At 41.5% G+C, this 21,468-nt stretch overlaps 2 protein-coding genes across 2 annotated transcripts in view; one reads left to right on the top strand and one right to left on the bottom strand.

Moving 5' to 3' along the window:
• Nucleotides 1-6,778, top strand: part of LOC138601865 (poly [ADP-ribose] polymerase tankyrase-1-like) — a 115,204-nt gene extending 108,426 nt beyond the window's left edge. The window contains exons 28-29 of the mRNA XM_069673140.1: nt 1,124-1,280; nt 2,109-6,778. Of these exons, the coding sequence (XP_069529241.1) occupies nt 1,124-1,280; nt 2,109-2,195 (244 nt within the window). The 3' untranslated portion in view covers nt 2,196-6,778. The remainder of the gene's footprint in view (nt 1-1,123; nt 1,281-2,108) is intronic.
• Nucleotides 6,779-10,193: 3,415 nt separating this feature from the next.
• On the bottom strand, nt 10,194-20,738 carry dusp4 (dual specificity phosphatase 4). The gene is made up of 4 exons (XM_069673656.1): nt 20,068-20,738; nt 18,640-18,767; nt 15,795-16,014; nt 10,194-13,499 (listed from the first exon to the last, which is right to left on the bottom strand). Exons 1-4 carry the CDS (start codon nt 20,435-20,437, stop codon nt 13,111-13,113), a joined length of 1,107 nt encoding a protein of 368 aa, XP_069529757.1. The 5' UTR covers nt 20,438-20,738; the 3' UTR covers nt 10,194-13,110.
• Nucleotides 20,739-21,468: the final 730 nt, after the last annotated feature.

Raw genomic sequence — 21,468 nt, 5'->3', positions numbered from 1 at the left:
ATAAATATATAAACATCCGGTGGATGTTTGTGAAACACCTTAGAACAAACATTTTCTTGGATAGCATTTTGATTATTTTAACGTGCTTGGTGGTGGTGTTCCAAAGCCGCAGATTTATCGATACATCTCTGCAACTGCTGCCCCTCGTGAAAACATGGTGGAGGTTTGTAGCATGGACCACAGAAGAACCCATTTATTATTTAACAGGCAGCAAATCTGACTCATGAACAAGCTAAAATATCGACCAAATTCAGTTCTAAAGTTTGTAGGAAAATATACAGACATACAGTAAATAGCAGCTGGATTTGAGGATTTGCATATCATAGAAGACTGGATTATTGGCCTTTGCAGAAGTCTGCGCCCTTTGAGGGCCTCTGTAGTGATGTCGTGTGGACACAGGTTCAGAGCACGGGGATTAGCCTTTTATCAGCTAAGTAGATACGCTGTTGTGTTTGCAGGAGAAAAAGACAATCCTTTATAAGTCACACAGCAGGAAATATCCAGTGTTACAGCAGCTTCGCAGAAAAAACAGACTCAGGAGTAGAATTCACCCTATTGCTAATTAGAAATATTGATAATGTCAGTCTTGTTATGCGTTATCTATTGGGTGCAGCGTTGACTGTAGAGTCCGACAGCAGCAGGGAGGAAAGAGCTGCAGCATCTCCTCCTCACACACTTCAGGCGAAGCAGCCTGTCACCAAAGGAGCTGCCCTGTGCTGTCAGAGTGTCCTGCAATGGATGGGATGATGATGTTCTCCATCAGGGATGATAACGTAGCCATCATTCTCCTTTCTCCCACCATCTTCACTGGGTCGAGGGGGAATCCCAGGACATTCCTGGCCTTCTTAACCAGGCTGTTAATTCTGTTTCTGTCAGCTGTCAAGATGCTGGTGTCCCAGTAGACCACTCCTTGGAAGATGTTTCAGAGTCATGGAAGGTTCTCAGGAGTGCCCCTTGTCCTTTAGAAAACCTGTGCACCTACAGCAGATAGTCTGCTCTGGCTTTCCTCATGTAGTGTATGTGTATGTTCAGTCCAGACAGTGTATTGTTCAGGGGAACGTAGAGGAGCCACATTAAAATAAATATCCATTTATGGTTGAGTCATTTTGTGTTTGCATTTCAGGCAGATGCTGTTCTGCAGAGTGACGCTGGGTAAGTCGTTCCTTCAGTTCAGTGCCATGAAGATGGCCCACGCCCCCCCTGGACACCACTCTGTCATAGGACGACCCAGCGTCAACGGGCTGGCGTACGCAGAGTACGTCATCTACAGAGGGGAGCAGGTCAGTACACACACACAATGTTAATGTGCGTCAAACACAATCATTTATATAAGTACAATTGTGCCAGTTGTCATTAGTAAATCTGTTTTTGCTTTATATATATATATATTTACATAATTTACATTTTGTTTGTAATAGTTTCAGAAAATAGCCTTTCACAATCAGAAACTTTAGTTATTAGTTAGTTTATAGTTATTATTAAAGTTATAATCTCGAGTTTTGTTCTCTTTGGCGGCACCGATTGTGGGAGCACTCTTCCCAGATATCCAGACAGTGTCTCATGTGTGACGTCCACGTTTGGCTCCGGTTGTAACTCTTGATTTTCCTCGCTGATGGTCGTTTTCCTTTTTAGACTGTTTGCCTTCATCTGAGCGTCGAATTTGTTTCTTTTTCTTTGGATTTTCACTTATTTTTGAAGTTGTATCTGTAGTCATCGATCTTTTCTTTGTTTGTTCAGCCATAGTAGATTACTGTTTACTCGCAACACTTGCAGAGGCCGGAAAAGCAGCCGCTTAGCTCCGCCTACCCTCTCTGGCAGACCAACCACTGCTGGCTGATGGAAAACGCGTCACTAACTGGGCGCCGATTGTGATTTCTTTCAGCGAAAGTCGCCACAGATGCCCAGTCCATAATATTACTTTGTACTGCAAATGCAAAGGCTTTCATCAGTGGGCCATCAACATTGTGTTACCTCATTCGGTGATAGATAGTATATATCATTATTGTTACTAGTTTTCTTCCTGATAAATATATATGCACATATGAGTTCAGCACTAGAAAACATTAATAATTATTTTTTATTTAATGTGATGTGTTCTTTGTCCACAGGCTTACCCAGAGTACTTGATCACCTACCAGATAGTGAAGCCGGAGAGTCTGGCCACGCCTGCCGCCACCTCAGAGCAGAAGTCCTAAAAACCACAGCTGGATTTAAAGAAGGTTAGACTGCAGTGGACTAAAGCCAGTCTCTTAAGAGGATGAGAACTGAACTAAACCTCAAACCCAAAACTTAAGTCTCCAGAGCTGAACTTGAGCTGGGCGAGGTGAAGAGTCGACGCCGACGCCGACGCCTCGGAAATGTGACGTGGAATGTGTTAAAAGAGAAGAAGCAAAGAGGAAGAGTGTCTTTTAGTTTCAGTGGACCATACATGCACAGTGCAAAGCCGAAAAATCCAAAATCCATCAGATTCTTTCATTGATTGGACCCTGCAGGAGAAAGTGGTTGGGTCAACATTTCTGGAAGTATACTTGTAAGCCCATTTTTCAATGTGCAAGCCTCCAATTTGATTCTAATAATAATGAAGCCTTCAGAACAGGACGCAGTCCATAGCAAAAAAACACATCATTGATTTTGTACCTTTCCACTGCTCATGTATTCTACCCCCAGTTTTTAATGTGTTGTTTTGATATCGTGTCCTATTTCAGCTTTGTGCATCATCCACCGCAACAAAACAACATCCCGAGGCCACTTTCAGGAACAACGATTGTCGTGCTGAGAGAACAGAACTCCGGTACATTCTGTGTTACAGCTCGTCACGTTTTCACCGGCGAGGCTCGTGTAAACAAAACACAGTTCTCTGTGTTCTCGCACAGCTTCTCTGCTGTAAACAAAGACGAAATTATGAAGCAAGTGTAAGCAGGGAGAAGTGAGACAGATTACAGCGCACAAATACCCAGAAGTCAATAAGCAGAAAACAAACAGGAGACCACAATCCACTGCTGCTGCAGACTTTCCTCTGCAGTCAATAATCGGAACCATCTTACACATCCGCCTGATCATATCTGTGAACAACTGATCCCTGCACACGCTCAGATCTGTACCCTGAGGGAAAACAAGATTTCACACTTTTTAACAAGATTTTTTTCAGTTTACTTTCCCAGAAAATCAAAATTTTGTCAGAGTTGTGACAGCAAGAAGCAACCAATAACTTTCATGTATCAGTGTGACACATGTCAATGGAACCCATGTATCCTAAACGTACCGCTCTTTACCGCTCATACCGCCTTAATCTTACAGTTGTTTTTAAATTTGCCAATAAGTAGAATTAAAACTGTATTTTTTTAATACAGACGATATAACAGGTTCCACATTAGCTCCAACAGTCAGATATTGTGGTTGCTGCTTAGCTCAGATAACTCAGTGCCAGAACCCGGAGGACCACTAGACTGTGAAACTGTTATTTGTACATGCACATTAACACACATTGACTCTTCATTTGCATTAGTTCACTCAATAGCTGCACTTGGCAACTGAAACTACTATAACAAGACTAGGTCAAAACCTAGTTTCTGGCTGACCGCATCGGGTCAATGTTCGCTTTTGTGGGCAATGTGTTACATGGACTGTCCTTATGAGGCCGATGACAACGTGTTTGAAAGCAGGTGCGCGCTGCCTACGTAGCTGCAGCCCCGCCTACTCCCCGAACAAAGTATCCAGAGCCGTATAGACAGAGAGTCGCGTCAGTGGAGGTCCAATATGCTCCATGATCCGCCATTACGATGTCACAAGTCTCTCTCTCTCTGCAGCAAAGTACCGTCACTCAGTCAGTCAGTCAGTCACGTACAGACCCATGTGTAGGGCTGACCCCGGCGCTCAGCCAAAAACAGTAGTTCGGACTTTAATCCAGAGAAATCTCATCATGTGATGTCCCTGAACTGCACACAGCAAGCTGTGTTTACCAAACCGGCCAGTAACCAAAATTTAGGCCAACAAAAAGACACAAAAACGCACACTTTGACTTTTATTTTTTTTACATGGTTTGAGAAGTGACTGTTACCACAATAGACATAATTTAGGGAAAAACGTTGACTTGGGAGGTTCACAGCATTCACATTCACACACAGCATTCACTCCTGTGTGCTGCTGCACCTGTGAGTCATCTTTCTGTTCTGTGCTTTAATGTCTTTCAGAGGGGCCCTTTTATTTCCCCTGTGTTGTCGTTTACATGCAGCCGCTGCCTTCTTGCCTCTTCCCCCTCTACCTGAACTGTTGCTGCCACCTAGTGGTGAAACAGAGGAACTCTGCAGTATAAAGCTGAAGAGTACAGCTGTACTGTGTGTCAGGAAGGCATTAATAAGGGGATTCATTTCCACACATTACTATTTCTGTATTTTTCTGTGGCATATTCCATTTTTGTTTCATTCCTTGCATATTTATTTGTGTCCCTATCAGTTATGAGTCATTTTTATACTCCTGGGTTTACACTACTCAAACATTACAAGCAAATGTGAAAAGTGAGCATAGTCACTGTATCTGAGCGGGCCATACAGCGGGCTGGTCACAGGCTTCAGAGAGGTATTAATACAACTAAAAACCTGCAGGTTGTACATAAAAACGAGCTAACACACGTTTGTATTTACCGTTTATTGTTACAAACTAACATGTAAGACAAACCTCATAAACACATTAACAAACTCCTCACACTACGTACTGTAAGCTTGAACTGTTTTTTTCTTATACTGACCATTTTTTTATGTTGATGGTTTATTTATTTACATTATTATTTTTAATTAATGACACTGCACAACACACGGGACCACACTAGTTTAGTATGGCATGTCAGGTTGGGTCAAGCAGTGCTGAAGGTCCTACAAGGTCCCTAAAACCTGGTTGAATGGAAAAGAAAATGGCCTTAAAAGTTCTTGGAAAATAAATAAATTGTCTTGAAATCACTTTAAAACTCTCTCTGACACGGTTACTAAGAATCAGGCAGCGGGAACAGAGAGATAGCTGGTATCTATCCAACACAATTTTCGCTAACTTAAGCTGTTCTGATACTTGTTTTCTTTGTAATAGGATTTTACCCTCACATTACAGGGTTTGAGTTCAGCTGATTTGCACTTTTAAGGTGAAGATGACGTTGGTCTGAGCCCAAGTGCAAACTGACATAAAATTCTGCTCTTTAAAACGGTTACCTGAGGCTAAAATCTTCAAATGTTTTTGGAGAAAGTAGCCGCCCCTGAAAGTTTTCACATCAGCATTTTCCCCTTCTGGCAAACAACTTTGATAGCAGTAGTTCATCCCAATAACAGTGATTGATTCCAGGAAATATTTCAGGTAATATATTTATGAATTGCATTGCAAAAGGAACTAGATTAAACTGAAAAATGTAATAAATAAGTAGATGAAAAATCTATTGATGCTGACTAAAGCAAAAGTGTGAATTCAAACTTATGAGCTTGAAATTAAATTGTAATGTAAAACAAATTCAGGGAAAATAAACAGCTGCGCCACTGAAATAAAGTCAACAAATTATTGCACCATGCATTATTTGTTTTTAAAGAGAGGGTATTATGCTGTTTCACATTTTAAGACATATATATAATGTTACAATGTTGGACCACCAGACTTAACGTGGGTTAAGTTTCAAATCTGTAGGTAAAAGTATGTTGGAGTAATCCCCTGCTAAAAGTCTCAGTCTGCAGGCTGCTGCGAACACCAGGTTTCACACAGTTTTTCTACACGCTGCACTTTGTGACCTCAGCAGGCTTCAGAGAGCTGGCCAATCAGAAGAAAGCGGGCTTGTAGGGGCAGAGTTGATTCCAGCTGTATGAGGGCCTGCACAGAGCACCAGTGTGAGCAAAGTGAGGATTTTTGTAAATTATGCTAAGCTACTCCAAGGTATCACAGAGAGAAATATGAAGCTTGAAATTAGCATAATACCCCTCCTTTAAAGAAATGCTAGTTAGCTGTTGTAGCTTGTTCAATTAGTATAACACCCCCCTTTAAGACAAATATGATTTGACCTGCCTTGAAGATGTTTCTCTACATGAGTTTATAGTCAGTTATTTAAGGTCGGACATTTCACCCGATGCCCTGGTCTCAGTTTACAAAGATGTGATTACATTTAACAGGTGAATGGCAAAGTGTTAAGTCATGATTTTATGAAGCATATTTATATGTTCTCCTGTTTTTGTAACACCATCTGTGTTGCCACCAATCACAGTCAGCTCTGGGACAAAGGTTTCAGACGAAGTGTTGGCATTACTGTCGGCTCTCTTGGCATGCAGAGCAGGTAGGCTTTATGGTGTTGACCTTATTAAGGTCACAGCACTGTATGATTTAATATCAGAGAGGCTTTGTTTTAAATGTGACTGTACATACACTAACTCCAGATGGGCCTTCAACAGGTCTTTTATGGATGTTTTTACGTTTATTTTTCTTGTTATTTTAAGACTTTTCTTATGTGGCAACTATTTGAATTGTGTTTGAGCTGGTTTGTCTCTTCTCTGTCGCAAGGGCCAGTCAGCCATGTTGTTGTAAATAGTTTGGAGGGCTGTGTGTGATCGAGCGTGTGTGTGTGTGTGTGTCAATCAATCCATGGCTCACCTACTGACCTGCCTTCTACAAAAGCCACCAGTTTAATGAACACATTTCGTCCTCTGTAATGTTTGACCTCCTGTTGTACAGACGGTTGTACAAAGCTGCTGACCAGCTAACATGTGGAACAGAAACTCCTCACTCTTGTACAGAAGAAAATCCTTAATAAAAGAACTTAACAAAGTGTCTTTTTATTATTATTAGCGCTTAAATGTGGTGTACTTTACAATTCATCTTGTCTGCAGTCAGTGTCAACCAGGCAATCCACAAAGCATTTTTCAGGTGAAATAGCTTTACTTTTACAAATCCTAAGAATTCAGTCACAGCATTGATGCACATGGGGAGTGAAGGCTGGCCCATGTGGTCCGATCCAACAGAAGAGCTACTGTAGCTCAAACTGCTGAAAAATTGAATGCTGGTTCTGATAGAAAGGTGTCAGAACACACAGAGCATCGCAGTCTGTTGCAGACCGGTCAGGGTGTCCATGCTGACCCCTGTCCACTGCCGAAAGCACCTACAATGAGCATGTGAGCATCAAGAACTGGACCACAGAGCGATGGAAGAAGGTGGCCTGGTCTGAGGAATCACATTTTCTTTTACATCATGTGGATGGCCGGGTGCGTGTGCGTCGCTTACCTGGGGAAGACATGGCACCAGGATGCACTATGGGGAGAAGGCGAGCCGGCAAAGGCAGTATGTTGTTTGGACAATGCTCTGCGGGGAAACCTTGGGTCCTGCCATTCATGTGGATGTTACTTTGACACGTACCACCTACCTAAACATTGAGACCAAGTACACCCCTTGATGGAGATGGTATTCCTAATGGCAGTGGCCTCTTTCAGCTGGCTAATGCGCCCTGCTACATAGCAAACATGGTTCAGGAATGGTTTGAGAAACACGACGACGAGTTCAAGGTGTTGACTTGGCCTCCAAATTAAGGCAGATCTCAGTCCAATCGAGCATCTTTGGGATGTGCTGGACAAACAAGTCATCTTACCATTAAAAACTAAGGGTATTTGTTGTCTTGGCGGAGATTAGGAAGGCAGCCAACTGTCTTAAAACTCCAATTCATCCTGTTTCCTGTACTGTTGAATTGATTTCCTGTGTTTGTTTGCAGATGAATGGCCTTGAGGGTAAAATCGTTTCACACCTCAGCCCATCCGACCACAGATTCACTGCACTTCATCAACCGAAACACTCATCTGGATTGTAAATCAAGACGGTGAGAAAAGGCCAAATCATCAATAGCCCCACAGATAAAGAGAGCTGATCAGCCTGCTTTGTGATCCATCAGGAGGTTGTGTCATTCTGAAACCACACGGGCCGGACCGGAGCCAGTTTTCACCAAACAGAAAATAATGTTAGTAGTTGTAGTACTGTTGTATTGCTGTACATCTTTTGAAGCCAAAGATAGCCAATACAGAAAATCAATCAACTAGAGATTTAATTTTATATTGTGTTCAAAAGATGTATGACAAAATTAAAAATAAATATAAATAAAATTTCAATCTTGTTCAGAGGTTTCAACTTATCTTTGGCATCCATGGACTGCCATAAAACAGAATACAATTACTAAAGCACAGGATCACATTTATTTCCACTTCTCACATCTCATGTTCTGTGTGGCACATAACAAAGCGTCATTAACAGCGTCAGGGTCCAGGCAAAGAGGAGATCAAATAATACTGTAACAACTTTAATAATGCACACAGCCGCACACAGAGGGGTGTGACAGCAATCATCAGACAGAAAGCTGTGAGATGCGGTACGTAAGGAGACCGGGGTCAATTGTAACACACTTCATTCCTCTAAGCTAGAGAGATGAAACTTACTCTGCTCAGCATAATTCTCAGTCTCCCTGCTGAAAAGGAGCGGGATCACTTCACCACAGCAGAAGTTTTCAACAAAAAACAGAGTTTGAGGTGTGAAAGTAACTTTTTGGTCATAGAGTGTTTTTTGTTCTGCTGTCTAAAGTTAATGATTGTGAATTTAAACTAAGATCAATTTTACCCCTAGGCTTTTGGCCAAAAATGAACAGAACAACCAATTCTAGAGTAGCAAGTGTTGCTAGCTAGTACATGAGGTTTTTATCATGGCTGCCGGGTCGGGGGCAATTGTAGTCTTACAGGCCATATGGCGCTCTGTTAGCACATGCTGACATACTAAAATGTACATATTTCACTTAATTTAAATATAAAATTAAAATTTTAAAGGGCGTATTAAAATAAATGTTTGTTATATTATTATCATACTTCTTTGGTTTTTTTTTACTAAACACAGAATCTATTGCTTTTAACTCTTTTTAAACATATAATGAATATTACATCCATATGTGTTATTCTGTTAATATGTCTATATTGTACAAGTTTGGTCAGAGATTGTTCTTGACTCATCAGCTAATCAATCTATTTGAGTAAAATATATTTCTGACTCAATTCAATTAATTAAAATCTAATTACTACGGGATAGTTGTGTGCTTATTAGTTAAAATATATCAATAGCTGAATTAAGTAGAGCACATAATTATGTTTCTTATATTAAAAGGTGACGAGTGTATTTCAATTAAACTGTGAGTTAAACCGGTCTGTCCCTACTTGACTCACGTTGTGTGGCGCTTAAGTAAATTCTCCTTTTCTTCCTGAAGGAAAAGTGGTTCATATCAGTTTGATTTAATTTCGTATACTGCACTTGTTGCCGCAATGGCAGCAAACCCATCACCTCCCTCTGTCACTGGTACATAGCAGTGTTTTTTAATCAACGGATATCAACCTCACCTGACTTCAGTGACGCAATACCGCCGTTCACCACACGTACTGGCTGAAGTTACCAGCCGTAAATCCAGATGGCGCTGTTGCACTCGTTTGCGGTAAGCAAGCAAGCAAGCAAGGAGAACTTGATGTACGACATACTGTGTAACACTAAACTAAAAAACACAAGGTACTTAACAGAAACGAATTAGGAATACCTTTCAAACAACAACTAGAATCAGTTAAACACAACCAAACCGAATTAATAAAGATTAAATATTTTAGATATATTTTTTGGATTATATAGTAAAGAGTGTTTAGATGTGTTGATGATATGCCTAAACAATATTCTTTTAATGCATTAACCAACCAATAAGTATATTTTATATCAGCAGTAAAGGTGGCATAAGGAGGAATTAAATACCGTCTCCATGTAGTGCTTTGTTCATGTTCTGTAGCTGTCTGAATGAGGACAATAACATATCCTCACCACTGGAGGGCGCTGCAAGATAACACCTTACCCTCAATTTTTAAAGCACTGTGAAAGACACACCTGCATATGACTGTAGAGATAAGGGCAGAGTAAACCAACACCAGTACTATTGAATATATAAAGTGTATTATACGTTTTTCTTGCTTAACTTGAGACATTTAAGTCATTTTCGCTAAACCCACATCATTTCATATATTTCTCCATCTGTGTGAACTGATTTTTTACATCATCCAGAATCTAGAAATTAACTGTTATATATTACTCTGATATGATAGCCTTTTGAACTGTATGTATCTATACTATATACCTATTCAGTACCACCCACCACCATACAAAGAATGAAAGCACACAACTTAATTAAGAACATTGTTTATTCAACAGTGGCTCTTCAGTAATAAATAAATGCACAGATCATTCATTCCACAATAAAATTGAGGGAAAGTTGTCTTTTCTATATATAAATGTCCAAGAGGAGGATTGATATTGCCATGATGGTTAAACAGCATTGACCAGACAGAGACAGTCAAGACGGATGGACTAACACAGAGAGGCAGACAGGCTGACAGACAGACAGGTACCACACAGATGTGTAGAAAGTATTGCGTTTTTTACTGATTGGCTCTCTTTTCGCTCACTCTCTGTTTCTCACTTTACATGGACAAAATCACTTTATGCCAATTCTAGCCAGTCTACCATAATCATGATGTACAAATGACTCATAAATTATAAATACAGTATTGCATCACTTCAAAGTGCTACAGAGATAGGTGCCGACAATCTTCAAAAACAGAAAGACCCTGTGTGTATGTGTGTGTGTTTCTGTCTGTTGGTTTTGTGCATACATGGGGACCCAGGTATAAAAGCAACCATGGTTGGACTTTGTGCCTTTGGATGTCTAGCACAGAGTGTAGAGCTGAGCCTTGTCGAAGGCAAATACAAACATTATCTCGATCTGCGATATTATGAAATGAAGTTTGGCTGTAAAATCCTAAAAAACTGCCATTGTTTCTTTTCATGAATGGATTGTAAAGTACAGTATTGCAAGACTTCCGACAAAATGCTACGGAGAGAACTGTGGACAACCTTGAAAAACAGAAGGGTTATGGTAGGTGTGTGTTTGTGTATGTGTGCACATCAGGACTCAGAGACACTGATTGAACTGAATTTAAGGACAACATCCTGATAGGGATTATGGCAAAGCCCGACTTCATCACTCCTTTTTTCAGTTTGAATTATAATTGTGAAATCAATAAGTCATTGTGTTTTATTTTTACCTGGATGACCTTCACATAGAACAACACTGTGGGTCCCTGATTTGTTTCAAGCAGAATGTTAAAAAATCCAGCTACAGTAGGAGGATCTGTGAAAGCATTGGAGGATGTGAATGTGACTAAATATTACCTCTGAATTCCTCCAATTTGCTCACATTCAAGATGATGAAGCACAAAAATTCCTTCTTTGTCTGATTATCATTATTTGACTTTAAAATGTCACGGTTCAGGGAGTTGGTCTTTGTCGCTCATGAAATCCATTCAAACATTGCTTTTTATAAATTTTTATACACTATTTGTTTTTATGATCCTGAAAAAACCTGCCAGTGGCGTTCACTGTGAGTGATGCCGACTAAAATATAGCACATTTTTGCGTTTGTGTCCGTCTGTGAGTGTGTATGATAAGAGATGAAAGGAGGAGCTTTTGCTCTTTGACATTGAGGAATCAGAGTCTGTACTGCACTGCTGAAATGCTTTTTTTAAAGGCTGATTAACATTCAGCAACAGGTTTGCTAGCAGCTAAGAAAAAGTTTTGTTTCACTGGCAAATCCAGGAACACTTAAGTCCAGGGGATACCTTTATGAACAAGGCACAAACATCTTAAAGGTTCCCTCGCTGGTGATGCACATTTTAGCCCATTAACTACATAATTACATTTTTTTTCAAAGCATAGAAGCTAATCTTTTCAGTTCATTTGCATTCACTAAGAAAATGAACTGAAAAGTACTCCTATGTATAAAAAGTAATGTATGTTTTGAGAAATGGTTAACCGTAGGGTATAATGATTTATAATGGGTTAAAACATACAGGACCACCAACATGGTTCTTTAAGCGGCTTCGTCTTTAGCATCTTACAGAGCCACTGAGCTCCTAAATTGGACCTAAAATGATCTAAAATTCAAGAAAAGACAAAATGCCACAAAATGTCCCAGAAACGACACATGCTAAGCCTTTTAACAACTACTTTTTGTGAAGGCGTCATTCGATTGTGGCTTTTTCTTGAAGCCCTTTCCTTTAAAAAAAAAAAAAAACATTTTTGTGATGCGGAGGACGGGTTTCCTACAGTTCCTATCAGGGGCCTGCTGTGGGGTTTCCCAGTCCATCAACAAGGGCCCTGGCCTCTATTTGGCATCTTATTTTATTTATTTAGCGTCTTCAGCGAGGAGGAGTAAAGGAGAGAGGGTGGACGGGGTGAAGATGAGAGGTAGAGATGAAGGAAGAGGGGGGGAACAAATAAAAAAAAAGGATGAAAAGGAGATGAGAGGAGAGGAAGGTGTGGGGGAGAGACAGAGGGAGGAAGAGGACGTATGAAAGACAGGAAGCTCCGGTCGGATCGCCGGCAGAGCACCTGTCACTGAAGAGGCTCCTGCTTTCTATCACCGTCTCCTCCCCTCTTTTCTCCATCCATCTCTTTTGTCCGGCAACAGGAGGGACACCCAAAGGGGAAGGAGCGGGTGCTTAAAATTCCTCCTTCCTTCCTGTGTCCATCTCCTCTCCTAAAGACCTGTTGTCTCCATAGCAACAGACCCTGTCTTCATACTGAGCTTATTCAGTTGGTAGTCATGAATGTGTGTGTGTTTGTGAGGCAGAGAGGGTTCGCTGCTGCTCATTCCTCTCTGTGTCAGAGTGTAGAAGTGTGCCTCTGTGCATGTTGTTGGTTTTGTGTTTTCAAGGAAGAGGGTCAGTAAATTTCAGTCCAACACTCCGTCCGAACTTGTTTGCTGAAAGTTTTGTAAGTTTTGAAAGCCAGTTCATTTTTGGTCAATCTGAAGTAATCTCATGTTAAAATGGAAGGAGCGTTGGCTGGTTTGTGAACTGTAAAAAGATTTTTTTGTCAGTCTTTGAGTATTGAATCAGGCACCGTGACGCTTCTCACCTCCCCCGCCCTGGAAGCATGTACATCCTGCAGCAGCCAGTAAGACTGACAGCTCTTCTAGACAATGGCAGCCAAGTTTGTACTTAGTTTTTTTTGGGGGGGAAGGTTGTGATTTGCTGTCCATCAGCAGCCAGGGGAGGTTGTGAGTGGGCTGTGGTGCAGGTAGGCGGGGTTCACCACAGAAACTGGGAAGTTGAAAATGAAAGGGGAGGTGGGCGTGGCCGCCGTTGAGGCGTTGGTCGCCGAGGACTTGGGCCCGAGCAGCGGGCTCGCTGTGGCGGCAGCTTCGGCGGCGCACGAGGTGGCGAGGAGCTGCGACTCGAACTGCAGCAGCTGGCCCATGAAGCTGAAGTTGGGGGAGATGATGCTGCGACGCCGGCGCACAAACTCGAACGCTTCGTCCAGACGCACCCTCTTCCTCTTCATCAGGTAGGCGAGGCAGATGGTTGCAGAGCGAGAGATGCCTGCTTGACAGTGGACCAGCACGCGCCCACTGGAGTCTCTTACTGAATCTGAAGAGAGAGGGGGGAAGAGGTCAGTATATGTTTTTACAATACATATAAACAGTTACAAAAATATCAGATGGTTTGCCGTGGAATTGGTACAGGTATACATTCTCAGCAGAGGGACAATCCTATTGACTGATCACCCAATTTTTCTCCTTTATGCCACTAGCAAGCTCAGTTTTTAACCTATTCAGTGAAATATTCCAACACCTACAGACTGCAGAATTCTGTCGAGACATGCATTGTTCCCAGACAATCAACCCTGATGACGTTGATATCTCTCCAATCTATCCATGCGGCTGATATTTCGTGGTTTAGTATGAAATGAAATGAAACCCTCAGGATGATGAAGTACTTTGACGATCCTAAAACAGGTCATATTTTTTAATTTGTCAGCCTGTTAGCATTGTCAGTGTGACATTAGCGTTTAGCTGAAACCAGCGCTGTGCCGCCAGCTTTTCTTCTTCATGGAAAATAAAAATAAATTGAACAGAATGTTCTTCCCGTTTATCCGATCCCTTATCAAAAGGGCTCAAAGCATCTTTGTAGCAGATCATTTGGGGACAAGCTTTAAACTCTTCCATTCAGTTACTTCTTTTAAGTGGAAAGGCCCCATTCACATTTGATGACACAATAGCCTAATCAGACCGAGACACTTCAAAATGTAAAACTCACATTAACGGGAGGAGGAGCTGAGGGCTCATTTTTCCAGCAGATCCTTGCTCTTGAAAATGAATGCTTGACTGAAGCTCATGTTTAACCCTTACTTCCTCTCTTCAGAGAGCACACACTGTTTTGCTGTGTAGATACCCTGAACCTTAAACAACCTGCCCCCCCAGCTACCAAGTATTTTAAACACAACAGATGTACCGTGATGCTTTAATTTCCCCTCCACCGTACTTCCACTCTTTCCCTCTCTGTGCAAACCACATTTCACTGAAACACGCAAGTGCAAAACTTTGAGTCATCAGCCTCTTTCACACTTCCTCCCATGTCCTATTTATGTCTCTGCCTCCTTCCCTATGTTCAGGCGCATGCCGTTACTTCCGTCACCGTGAATAACCAGATTTAGGTAATAGTCTGATTAAAGCGTTTACAGTAACTCAATTTCCTCAAGAGCCTCAGTTAGAGTGATTAGCTGGACATTCACGGTAATATCCCGGAGCATGTGTGGGGGGGCCTGCAGGAAATTGGAAGCACACAATATTTAGTGGATAATGGAGGGACTTCATCAATTGTTTTTCACGTCGGTGCATTTAATCTAATATCCCACCATTGCTCGCCATGCGTCGGTTTAAATTTAAACTAATGGTTTGAATCAGTTCCTTTCATGATCTTTGTGAAATATTTACTGGCAATGTCTCTAAACGGACACAACCCCCTCCCCCGTTTTTCACTCGCTGTTCCGCTCTCAAACTCTGCTTTTCCACACACAAAACGACAGATTTCAGGTAACTCCAACACAGCGTCTGTTCGCCCGGTAACAGTGGATGAGTCAGACTCTGGTCCCACAGCAGCTAACTATGACGCATACCAGCACCTACACACACACACACACACACACATCAGAGTACACGCTCGCTAACATACACTGATAGCACGGAAACGACACACTACGCTCAGCATGCATGAAGCAAAATCAAATCACACACTCGCTTATATTACACACACAAATAATTCTGCAGAGAAGTGATTAATTGGAATATTTCGTCAGTTTAATTGTTATCTTCTGTATTTTCCCTTTTCTGCAGTGGATTCATTTGATCAGAATTTGGTAAGTATCTCCTTTCTTATTTCTGCAGAAATGTACATGATAAAGCACGAGTTGGAAACGATAATGTGCGGCAGATTCCAATGAATGAATGTCTGATTCCTCATCATCTGCCTTCTCTATATGCACAGTATATCCGGTACATGAATATTTTCTATTACAGTTCTGTAAAAGCTCTTTTCTGGGGAGAATAACCAGAAAAGAAGTGATGCATGCGCTTTACATTTCAGCTCAGATTAGGATTCCAAACAGCATCAGCTATCGCAGAGATGAGCGGACAAATAATTATTAAAAAACCAGCAGATTAATCAATAAGAAATATAACAGTTACAGCCGTCTTGTCCTTGAGAAAAAGGTCCATCCCACCAATATAAATAAACCAGCTTAAATTAGATCAACCCTTTATACATGACTAAAAACCACGTAAAGCACAAAACCATTTTATTGTGGGTTATCCACCCTGGGAATGCATTTGTTCTGCTGAGACGCCACACACACACTCACACCATGTCACACGCTTACTAACTGACCTATGAACTCAATAGCCTCCAGGAACCAGCAGCTGATGTCTTCTTTGTGGTTGTCCTCCACTGGAATACATTTGTACTGGTACGTCCCCTCGAAATGGTTCGGACAGTCGGCGGACACGTTCAGCAGGGCGGAGATTCCGATGCCGTCCAGCACCTCTTTCTTTGAGGCATGGAGGGCGCTGCCAAGGTAGAGGAACGGGAGGATTTCCACTGGCCCCCCCTGGACGAAACACAGATGGGAGGAAGACGATTCATTTATAATCTAAAGCAGATTTTCATTCATTCGGTCACAGTCACGAAACAGTACATTTTCTTCATTTATGTTGGACATAATTTACCTAATGGAAAAACAGCTTACATGATAAGAATTTACTGTCTGAGTATGCAGCAGAGGCCATGCACCAGATGACTTCAGTATAAGCGTGACCTTGCTTATACATTTTGTTAATCACATTATCAGTGCACATCATTGGACTCGGGTAGCTTATTATCTGTCTTATTAACGCAGGGTCATTCCATATGGACCATTAAGTTTGTTAGTTCCAGTCTCAAGCCAAGTGAGTTCACCATATGGACACGTACTCTGCTGCAAGAGCTGCGTGTCTGATTAACTGACTAATGTTTACATGCTACAGCCACAGAAGTCAGCAGGAATGTTGGGATGTGTTACGCTCACCAGAAGTGCAACAGATTTATCTTAGTCGTTCTCTCATGCTGCGTAGAGGACACCATGTACTTTTTGAGGTGATCAAACAGAAAAATATGTAAATGGAAACAGTTGGTTTAACTCATAGACTGTGACATGACAGCTCCTTAAAAGTGAAGCCAAAACCTCTCTAGCGCCCCCTGCTGACTGGCTGCAGTATATTTATTAAAGCCCGCCTGCTCCATGTTAACAGATGGGAGTCAAACTATAAAATCAAAATACACGTCAAATAAATGTTTCTCAATCATGTTTTCTGTCGTTATAGTTAGTTATTATCATACTGATTTACATCCAAGCCTTCATTTTTCTGACAAGTTTATTTTTAATTAGTTATTTGATGCTGTAAAAAGGATGATTGACAGCTCTGTTGAGAAATACGGCTCCTGCAGCCAATCTGTTCCTGATTATCAGAGTGGAGGAGGAACGGTGAGAGGAGACGTAACTAAAACAATCACTACAGTCATTGAAGTTTCCATATCTGTGAACGTCTGCTTCAGACCAACACTAGAAGCTGTTCTGCTGTTAAACACGCCGACGTGCAGGATCCGTGCTGTTTTTTGGGTAAGTTAAGTGTGTTTTTTGGTTAGCGGAAGTGGCTACGGCGGCTCCACCCGTCAATCTCTACTACACAGACTCTGGCTGCAAATGACGTCACCATCACAAGATGGCAGCGCCTGTCAGAGAGGGCTATTTTGGCATCAATTCTGTACAATGAGAGCAGATGGAGAGGTGTCGTCCATCTATATATACAGTCATTGATTAAACTCTACAACATGTCGTAACAGAAGCTGAAGAATAAGCAGAAGGGCAATCTACAGCCACATAATGTAAAGGAAATTACATTCATGTCGGGCTGAGGACATAATTATGAATGATGAGAAAAGTAAGAATCTCATGGAAATAAAAATGTGTTTGACCTTCAACAATCAAAAGCTTTTAATTGTATAAAATGTGTTTTTTTAGGATTTATATAAAATGCTCGGTGGGGTTTCACAAGTATTTATGCAAGTTGTGTACAATATGTTATGTTGGGTATAAAAATTATGTGTGGCCCAGTGTTTGTTTCATTTGAATAATATGTCAAAGCATCGAAGATTGAAAGTATTGCTTTCCCTTTCATTGGATCTGAGGGGTCAGCCGGCTGGCGGTCTATACCGGTAGTGAGTTTTATTGACGAGGGCTCTGTCTGTTTATGTCATCGCCACTGACGACCTCGGTACTAAAACAGGAAAAGATCAATACTGCTAAAAGATGTACTGTAATGTGAGGAGGGGGGTGGAGGGTGAGAGGAAAACAGCAAGTGAGATAGCCTACTAGTCAATTTCTAAGCTGCAACAGGAGAGTACTGTGTTCTTGGATAAAAACTCCATCTGATAGTGAGGACGAGACATCACGTTTTCTTTCTGGGAACACATTCAGAGGCTAGATTGTCTGCGTCTCTTCTCATGCATTCCTGGGTAATTAGACCCGCAGCACATGTGACTGTGAACATTGCATAAACCGCAGACAACTATCCAACAAAAACGAGGAAAGCTGGGTCACAGGAAGTGACGCAGAGTTGAATCAATAGTGAACTTTGACCTTTAGTGGAGCATAAATTAAGACAAAATAAAAACTAATTTCAGATTATTTTTTACTATCTGTTCACATCGGGGGTTTTTTAGCCTTTAGACCAAAGAAATCTGTAACTACACTTTTACTGGTTTGAACACCCAGACTGGATGGGGGAACTGTGGTTGAGTGAACATGGAAAGTGAGTGGCAGTTGAGTTGAAAGGCAAATAACTCCAAGTGTTTGCACATGGCAGCTCTCTGTGTCAATATGTAAAAACAGACGTCGACTTGTGCAGGATCAAAAGCTGAAACTGCTGACCGATTGATTGACTCGCAAGCCAGTTTTGATGTGTATTAACAGTTTTAGTTATTTATCATCAAACATTAAAAAAAGCCATTTTTTCTTTTACACATTTTAATAGTTATCGCTGACTAAAGAACACTTATGACAATGCTTATTGGCTTGGTAACTATGAATGTAAATTATTAGTTGCAGCCCGAACAAGGGCTTGCACACACTCAGAAGCAGCTCACATATGACCTGCATCAGGTTGACGCTGCTGAACATGTTGGTGTCGTGTTTTACCTGATCGTGGTGTGGCGTCCCACAGGATGAGCAGGCGGAGTCGATGCTGGACTGGCTGGTGAGGGATGGTAAGGATTTGGTCTTTAAACAATACTCTGGGTACTCTGCGTAAAACCTGTCATAACCACCTGGAGAAAAAGAAGACGTTGTGATTAAATATGATGCATCAAATACAGCTCTTCAACAGTGCACATTCAATTATCACATTAGTGTTTAACATTCTTGTAGTTAAACATGAGATATTCAATCACAACTAGGGACCGGGAAACAAACTTGCAGATCTTCCAGGAACATTACAGAAATATCAAAATATATTTGTTGTTATGTGTTTATGAACATGTATACTTAAGGACTAAAGCAGCATTGCAACCCACATAAACATCCAGCACAATCTGCACCAGGATTTACTGGCTGCATTGAGTAACACAAGGTCTATTAAACCGACCCCTGACCTACTCCGTCCTGTGCCTACAGCCGTGGATTTGAAAACAATTTCATCATCTCTTTGCTTTTTTTTATACATCTCCAGGCTGACCACTGCTCTCTGCACCTCTGGGATCAAATCAGATTAACAGAGAAAATGTCATCTTTACAAGCTACACACATACACTCCTGTGCTTCAAGGCGTCTGCGTCATTAGGATGCACAAAAAAAAAATAGTAATGCGCCACAGCTTGCAGCTTGCAGCAGCTTTGCTTTTCAGATTTCTTGCAGTCTAAATATAGTCTGGTGGGTAAATCAAGTGTTGATTTTACAATTTACAGCTTCCAGGCGTCGATTTACCCGAAGCGAACTGTTTCTGAAAGGATCATGTGTGTCCTGTAAGTCCCTCCGGTTTGATGTGGCCTCTACGCATCAGCATTACCTCATTCACTCAGCTTACGGCCATTGGTCTGTGTGTGAATGTGTGTAGCTGTGAGTGACTGTGTGTGTATTGTAAAAACAAATTACACCAGTGCAAAATTAACGCAGGCACAGTTATCAGGATATTTCACACAAGCTGGGGACATTACCATTGAAAATAGACTATAAATGAAATACCTCACAATTATCACTACAATAATAATATAATTATTCATTATAATCTCTATTTATTCCATTTAAAGCTACAATAAAATTAAATGCACATTATCAACATTTTAAAAAATGACTAATTTGGATGTTACTGCCACATTTAAAGGATGAATTTAATAATAAAATCAACATTGTTTTTTTTTTTTACTAATACTATTATTTAAGTCTATGTAACTTTCAATATTAAAATCTTTCTTTTCAAATATTAAAGTAAATAATAAACAACCATTACCCTTAAACTTAATGCTTCCATGGGCCCAGTGAGGCTGAAACCTGACATTTAATGACCATCATATGGCTACATGCTGCAGCTGACCCGTTAAGGCTGCTTGTAATCATGGAGCCCCTATTTACCTTTAAGCAGGTATATTTGTGTGCCGGAGGAGTCTCTGCACACCGCATTAAGGACCAGAGTCAGAATGCTGTCCTCTTTCACCGTCTCAGAGTCCGGCGTCCTCTCGTCGTACAGCACCACTGCGGAATACATCCCGGAGCGGAGGCGGCCCCTGACGTCCTCGTCCCCGGCTAGTATTTGGTCCAGGCTTAACACGGAGCCCTTGGCTCTGCGGCGGACGATGGTGTTACAGCGGGCGTTGACTGCGCCGCGGATGTGTCCCGCGCTGAAGGCGAGGAAGGAGCGGCAGTCCAGCAGCAGGCACTTGGCGCTGTCGTCCTTTAAGAGTCGTTTCACCACCGGGCAGTCCATCTCGCCCAGGTCCTCCATCGCACGTCGTTTCAGGCTGCGTATGTAGGCTTCACTGTCGCTTATCTCCTCTCTGTCTCTCTTTCTGTGACCCCACAGACCTCCAAACCTGAGCACGGCGCAAGGATCCTGCGGTGGACTCCTTTTGCGCTCTTTCCTTTATCCGCACATTGTAAGCGCACTTCACACTCAGTCCGGTCACCTCTTACTTTCTCCCTGTCCGTCTCCGAGTGTTCCTCCTCTCTAGGTTGTTTCTCTTTTTTTCCTTTTTTTTTTTATGAATGGCTGCATCGCGTCATGGCGGAGGTGACGTCAACCGATAGCAGCCTATCACAAAGCGCCTAGTTTCCCGTCCCCTTTCCTCCTCTGCCGTTCATTCATAAAAGAAAAAAACAGACATCAATGAAACGAGAGGCGATGGGGAGAGAGATTAGACTCCATGAGCCGTTCAGGGGGGTTTGGCTATATCCGTGCCTTACCCAGCTCATGACCACATTTAAATGACTTCAATTAACCACACAATAAAACATCACAGTTGAAGTGTATTCAAGTGTGTTGTGTTCTGTTAGCTTCTGACCTTTATTTTTCCGTGGTGGAACTTGTTATTGATATTGTAGCGACATTCCTTTATGATTATTTTCAATCTTAGTCTGTTAACACATATTATACAAGTGATTCAAAAGACTACACAGTTCTGCACACAGGATGTGCGGGTCCTTTTAGCCTTTTTAGTTCCTTTAGTTTGCTTTTTTTACTTGTTAAAGCCGGAACTATACTTTACATATAACCACTGTCATTAAACCACCCAGCATTTCCAGCTAAGTAAACATTGTATACTCACCATATTCCATCTTACCAGCGCCACGTGGCAGATATGAACTTAGAAAAACTACATTGTGAAGAAAGACCAGCATGGCAGCTGTTGTAGCAGACATTTTACACCGGATTGTTGGAGAAAACACTGAGCTTTAAAAATTTGATTTGTAATTTGGCCTGTAATAAAAGCTATTTTCTTTCCTTACACTCATGCAAAGTAGCTTACTGCTTGCTAA

The sequence above is a fragment of the Semicossyphus pulcher genome, unplaced genomic scaffold (assembly GCF_022749685.1).
Source record: "Semicossyphus pulcher isolate SPU_LCO1_2020_fin unplaced genomic scaffold, fSemPul1.0.p SCAF_22, whole genome shotgun sequence".
Lineage (NCBI taxonomy): Eukaryota > Metazoa > Chordata > Actinopteri > Labriformes > Labridae > Semicossyphus > Semicossyphus pulcher.
The sequence above is the reverse complement of the archived record's forward strand: the minus strand, read 5'-3'. Positions and strand labels throughout refer to the sequence as shown.

Excerpts from the sequence above, each read along its gene's own strand:
- dusp4 (XM_069673656.1), bottom strand. The coding sequence starts at position 20,437 with ATGGAGGACCTGGGCGAGATGGACTGCCCGGTGGTGAAACGACTCTTA. Across the intron at positions 18,768-20,067 it reads ACAAATATACCTGCTTAAAG|GTGGTTATGACAGGTTTTAC; the intron begins GTAAATAGGGGC and ends CTTTTTCTCCAG. Across the intron at positions 16,015-18,639 it reads GGACGCCACACCACGATCAG|GGGGGGCCAGTGGAAATCCT; the intron begins GTAAAACACGAC and ends TGTTTCGTCCAG.